We start from the raw sequence: 6,611 nt of genomic DNA, 5'->3' as shown, positions 1-6,611 counted from the left end.
GGGCCGGGATACTGCCAGGTTGCCCAGGCCTAGACAAGGGAAGTCGAGAGGCAGAGGTCGGGTTCGAACCACGGACCTTCCGGTCAGTAAATTCGCGCTCAAACCACTTGAGCCATCTCGCCCCAGCCAGCTAGACTGCTCTTCGAAGTGTTCGATCCATCTCTCTATTGGACGTTTTTGCGAGTGAATTAATGAGCCGCTTTTTACTCTTATCGTTTCACTGACCGTTGATTTTCTGGATCCAGTCACTCGTATCACTTGATGTAGGGCACTGCTGTTTCCGGTAGCAAAAGTTTTCGCCAACACCCGAGCTTTTGATGTCTGCCGGAGCTGTCGATATTTCCTTAGGTTTTTCACTATTTGGCGTTTGAGGCATTTGAGCGCGCCTTCATACTCGTTATCTTCTGGTATGGACTTCCTAGCATTAATCATGACCAACGGTCTCGACGATTTGCAGTGGTCTTTTCGCGGAGTCGGAGAAGTCTGTCAGACTGCACTGAAATCCGCTGGCGTAGCTCCTTACACGTGGGCATGCCTCATCAACATACTCGCAATCAGCTTGTTGGTTTACTGTAGAGGGTAGTTGATTGGACTCACATCGATATTTTTGAGCTATGGTAGATTTCGAAGATGGTGGATTGGCACGCTTCTTGTTGACTTGTGAGGGCGTGAGGGGAAACGAAGTGTCAGATATGCATGCATCGTGGCATGATCGGAATCAAATTGTGTACCCCAGAAGAAACGGCAATCTCAAACCGTGGCGAAGAGGTATATCAAATGTAGTCCCTGGCAGATTATATGACTCCAACCAGCCCCTTCGATTCTCCAGGAGATCATTCTTCTTTTAGTATTCTTTTTGTACTGTTTGTTACTCGATGTATTGCTGTTGTACCGAATAAAGCAATTATCGACTCTGAAAAACAGCCCTTTTAGGTCTTTGTCACATCGACCTTTGGCTGGAACAGTGGTACAATATGCTTGTTCTTCTTCTTCCAATATGCTATCTTCCAGTTAATCTATTTTTTTTCGTATTAGGTTCTCCATGGTTCTGTGGAACCTACTCATTGACCTTAGGATGTGGTAACGACGATTCATGCAAATACTCGACTCAATATAATAATGCACATCCAATGAGTTTGTTCACAACGTCATGTGACCCGAGGCCGGACTTAGGTTTTCTAGAACAATGAACTGAACAGTGTATAGCCACGAGTTTATAAACGTCAGCTGTTAGCTTCCTGTTTGTTTTCCTGTTTTCGCTTCATCCACTTTTGTTTATGTGTGCCGTATGTCGTACGTTCTGGCGTTAGATATTGACTACAGGTTTCCGGGACAGCAGCCGCAGATGAAATGTGAAATATTGTTCTACCTAGCTAAGGACAGAAGCGTTCAGACATGTGGAGTACTGCACAGGTTCTGGGGACTCCAGAAATACAAGTGTACTCAGACCGCGAACTGTCATGAACCACCTGTTCGTGTGAGGTTTGACTGGTGAGATTCTTAGGACAGTGTGAGGTTCCGCAGACCTTGGCAGAAAAGATCCTCGGTCGTAGGTCTAGTCATCTTTTAAAGCCTATTGTATGGACACTTGTATCGCGTTTCTAAAACTGTGAGATCAGTTCGTAAGACCGATTCAGTGTGTCATTGAAACACGTCTACACTTGAAGGAAACTGTTCACCAGTCACTGGGATGCTCAAAATTGATGCTTCTAGCATGCACACTCCAAAACTCCAAATACTGTCACTCACTCTATTGTCCCGAAAATAGAAAATCGGGTGGTATTTGAGACAAAAGCAGCAGTGATGCACAATCAACACTGCAGAAGTTTTAGTGTTCTTCCCCGTTCCGAAGCCTAGAAATCCGCCTCTTCAGGATAGGGCCGTACTTCGGGTCTACGTACTGGATCGCCGGTTGACTGTCTCTAAAACGTTCAGACTCCACGCATTATCCCTCCCTTACGTCCTCGGTGCGTTCCCCCAATGATAGAGGGGTCCCTGTGAAGAAAGATCGGACTTTGCCTCAATTCGCACCGCGTCCCAACGAGACTTCAAGAATCTAACCCTCGTAGTCGGTTCTCCTTGTAAATCCTCAATAACTTCTTGAAATGAGAAGCTTCAGTTGTTGCACGTTATGTTGTTCTGACCGCATTTTTGTTCTAAATGTCAACCTTAATTTTGGACATCACCAATCACTTGGGAACTATTTCACTTGGTTTTCTCAGCTCTACTCAGTTCAAAGTCCCTTCGGCTTAACTGGATGCACTACTTTGTTAACTGTGTTCGGCAATACAGTATGCAACGCGCGGTAGCACCGGAATAGTTGATTATTAAGCATCTAATGGAGCTAAGGTCATCGCGTCGTACGTGCAACTAGCTCAGTGTAGGCTCATCCAGTGACCAGTGAAATTTGTTCGGTTTCTTGCCTCAGTTGTACTAGTTCCTTGTTTAAGCCGGTGCATCAGCTTGGCGATTACCACCATGTGTTTGCGCTAAGCTGTTAGTTGTACCATCGTACAATGTCTTTCCTGTGAAGCAAATATAACAGTAGCCTGCACAGTCGGCAATCAGTCAACCGTGGCAGCAAACCTAACTCATTTGTTGTGTGAGCCTTCATTCTGAATGATGTTCCGTGGTTCAGAGGAAATCGTCATATTGCTAAAATCTTAGCGTTCTTCCCAAGTTTCGACCAACCAGCTGCGCTTAAGCTCAGCAATAAGTGCCACAAAATCATGTCCTATTTGTTTTCGAGCTCAGGTCAGCCTCCGATTTGCCAGAATCCAATGTTTCAACATACGCAGATCAAATCTAATCGACTAAGTATCATATATCGTATTGCATGTCGATTTTGAAAGTAGGTCTACCATTTGTCACCAAGCCTAGCCACGTACTCCTATCTGGACCTTGACATCTCGACAGTAGATTGCATACACAGGACCTACCCAGTCCGTGTTATTGACAATCGTTAGAATGCATCAGACATAGTCTTTTTGAAGCCTGAGCATATCAAAACAGACTGCTGGTATTTGGACGATGATTGACTCACTAGCTAAAAGCGACTATTGGCACCCAATGAATTCCCACAATAAACAATGATGTGATCCACGTATAACTTGTATTCCACGCCACTTTTCCATCCCCCTTCCAACTCACTGTTGTTATCCTATTTTCCATTTTAGCAATTTCCCATCACCCCGAATAGACCAGAATCGAGTAATTTTCAACGATTCTGTTTGGCTTACTTTAGAGGATCCACTGGTCAGTGAGCACCAGCGCGTTTCCCGAGGCGATGGTGACCACGCACACACAAAAACCGCGCGTCCGAAACCAAAAGATTTATATCTTACTGTCACCTATACATTGGAGGTAAGTGAACTTTTCCAGGGATTCCACACTCTCTCTGTGTCACGCAGCGATCAACTGGATACTACTCTCCACTCAGACTTCGATATGTTTTCCTTTATTTATTTTGTTACTCTACTTCGTATCTGAACATCCCTTTTAAACATTCTTTCCTTTCTAGAATGAAAGCATGGGAAAGAAGATTATCCAGCTGTTCAAAGACCAGATTGATGTTGGTTGATTTTCTATGACGCATTCTTGTACACATTTTCTATCTTCCGAAGAAATGTATATATTTGCTGAACCTGTGGGTCTCTCCACTTTATCGTAAACCTCACATAAGGCCAGTAGTACTGAACCTATGGAATTATAGCGGTCTGGTGATGGACCTGGAGCCAATCAACCATCGTTTGCTGACTCATTCCGTGTGATTAGAATGTCCGTGAGAATGGGTATCCTGTTCACAAATAGATTTCTAGCCCTCACACAAAGTGGCACTATTAAGTCTTTCACTCCCTATTGTGGGTGCCTGTAGAGTGAATGTTTCGCCGCCTTCGGTTTTTCTGCTCAGTACGCTTGGGGAAACTATTTTGGTGACAAGCCAAAATCGGGTGAATCCGGTTCTTATTAGACTGGGTTCGTGATCCTCTCTTCGGTGTCTTGTGCGAATTCAAGCCATGTATTCCAGCAGAAATACGGCTTTTTCTCTAGTAGCATTTGGACAGAGAGCTGGGTGTCATTCCTGTGTTCTGGATCCGGTCCTAACATCACTTGAGATGCCCATAGTTTATAGCTACGAGGACTGCTTCGATAACCATTAATGTGCAAGGCTAATTCAGTCTGGTCGGATGAATAACTGTGAATTACCCGTACACAACTTGGCTCAAGTGTTAAGGTGCCAACTTACTGGCCGGAGAACTTGCGGTTCGAATCCGACCTTTTCATCTCGACTGCTCCTGTCTAGGCTTGGGCAACCTGGCAGTATCTCCACATTCGTTCTTCTTTCGGGTAGCATGTCAGCTAGGCACTGAAAGGGTACTTCAGCTGAACAATTATATTAGTTATTAATATGTACCCTCATTGACAAGGCGTCATCAGAAATCGCCGGTGTTCATCGGTACGTACAGTGCGGTCCAAAGGTTGAGTGGTGTCCACACAGTTGTTAACTATGGTTTAGTTGCTCATCTGTCTTCCGAATGCATTTGGTTCTGTGAAATTTAGAGGTAGCAGCCCGAGGGAAACTTGCTACTTAAACTTAGTGCCAAAGTACGGATTGAATAAACATCCGCTTCGTTCAGGTCTTGGATGAGTACCTCTCAAGTATCGGCGCTTGGTCAAGGGGTTTTCCAGTCGTTGCTAATGGAAGTCAAAACGTCACGTTCGATCAAAACAACAATTCTAAGACTACGAACACAGTATCGATCGGGTCAAGAGACAAGCACACCGCGAATTGACGTTGACGGGTGTGCGCGCCACACGATGATGTTCAACGGAATAACCGAGGGTAGAATCGAGCTGGGCCGGACGCATACAGTTGATGACTATAAACAAAAGTACAACTTCAGGACTGGCTGCTTTTGGTATATCGATACTGACGGAAATAACTTGTAGCTTTATCTTGAATCGTCCTCTCTACGTATGTTCTTTACGAAAGAACGACTGTTTATCTGCACTCCGTAATGAGACCGTGTCAATACGTAGGATGTCCCGCGCAGCAGCTTGTGGCTCAGTGGTTGCACCAGCGATGATAGGATGGACACGCAGAGGTTTAGTACGTCGTTCCACTCAAGTGTGCATAGAAATCAAAGGTATGCGACTGAGAAACGATTAGAAATAGGATTAAGGTGGTCATGGTGAACGTAACGAATTGGAAGATTTATGCAATAACAAAGCAAATTATTCGAATTGCATGACTAAAACAAACAGAATGTTCTTTTTTAATAGAGGTTTTCATCCTGTCGGTGGAGCCAATCCATGTTTAAAAGTTGAGAACCACTACATAAAGCTGGTGCATCCTCGGAAGTCACCAGCATTGCACCTTACACGATATTCAGAGTTTCGAACCCACAAACTTCTGGCCGGTGGTTGAACACTTGAGCCTCTGGCTTCCAGTGTCTGATCAGCAGTATGATTAGCTCTAAATTAGGCACGACAGTGCCACTCATCCTCCAGTAAAGGGAAAACCAAATCACTTGTTCACGTATTGCCTGGCATGTCTAGTAACTAAGCCGCTTTTGGTGTGCTGAAGCCGCTCCGCAGTCATCTGGTTAATAACATAGTCAATACATAATCTACTTGGCTGTGCCAGAGTTTGAGTCTTGAAATCCAAGCTCCTGAAATTGTTTCCAGATGTGAATCTTAATTCTATTTCATTGTTCCTGTTCACCAAAGAAGCTTCATCCCAATTCGCCACAAACCTAGGTCAGTATATGGCTAACTTCTTCAAGAAGAGGCTCGCGAGGACGCCAAAAGGGTTCATCTGGTGGGTTGTAATGCACATCCAATAAACGTCAGGTTTCGGTTTAAAGACGTAGACCGACGGATCCAACGTGCCGAAATCTCAGTATGTTACGTGTCAGTTTAAATCAAGATTGGTGGATTCTGGCGATCAATAAGAATAGATACCATCTCAATAAAGTAAGTTTACGGGGACCAAAACTACTTGAACGCGACAAAGAGCTTTCAATTTTTATCGCGTGACAGACGCTCCTGAACGGTGCTGTTGGACTGGCGTGATTGCAGAGAAATTGTCACAATGTCCAAGCGGTGGCTTGGAAGTTTATTTCGTAGGTTACAGAAATGCATTCAGTAAATGAGAATTGATCTGTTGAGCCTGTTGCTGAAGACTACGGTAAAGTGAGACAATACTTACCGAAACGCCGAAATATTCACCATCTACAGATGCCACCGGAACCGTAGTGTTGGTTGATGGGTTTTGTTCCAAATGAATCAGATCCATATCGAAGTAGACTTTCCACAGTTGTTTACAAATGGACTATTTATGTGTATGTTATGCTAACTTGGACAATAGGGATGGGTTTAACCACGATCAAAGTTGCCAAATTTGACATTCCTGAGGGTTGCGTCCGTTTCCAAACTAGGTATCTATCAAAACTTACAAAATAGTTGCCTTTGAGTGTTAACCCATATGTTACAAGTTAGTATGTTGATTGGTTTTCATTAGATGAAGTAGTGAATAAGAGATAAGCAGAACACCTTCGCCATTTCCGTCTTTTCGAAGATCATTAAAAGTTCAAGGAATAATAACTTCA

At 44.1% G+C, this 6,611-nt stretch overlaps 1 protein-coding gene across 1 annotated transcript in view; it reads left to right on the top strand.

Annotated features, from left to right (window-relative positions):
* Positions 1-3,651, top strand: part of T265_12913 (hypothetical protein) — a gene marked incomplete at both ends in the record, with an annotated part of 36,786 nt that extends 33,135 nt beyond the window's left edge. Inside the window, 2 exon segments of the mRNA XM_009166221.1 lie at positions 3,177-3,363; positions 3,521-3,651. Coding sequence (XP_009164485.1) covers positions 3,177-3,363; positions 3,521-3,580 — 247 coding nt within the window.
* Between the last annotated feature and the right edge of the window lie 2,960 nt (positions 3,652-6,611).

The sequence above is a fragment of the Opisthorchis viverrini genome (assembly GCF_000715545.1).
Source record: "Opisthorchis viverrini unplaced genomic scaffold opera_v5_23, whole genome shotgun sequence".
NCBI classification, from domain to species: domain Eukaryota; kingdom Metazoa; phylum Platyhelminthes; class Trematoda; order Opisthorchiida; family Opisthorchiidae; genus Opisthorchis; species Opisthorchis viverrini.
The sequence above is the reverse complement of the archived record's forward strand: the minus strand, read 5'-3'. Positions and strand labels throughout refer to the sequence as shown.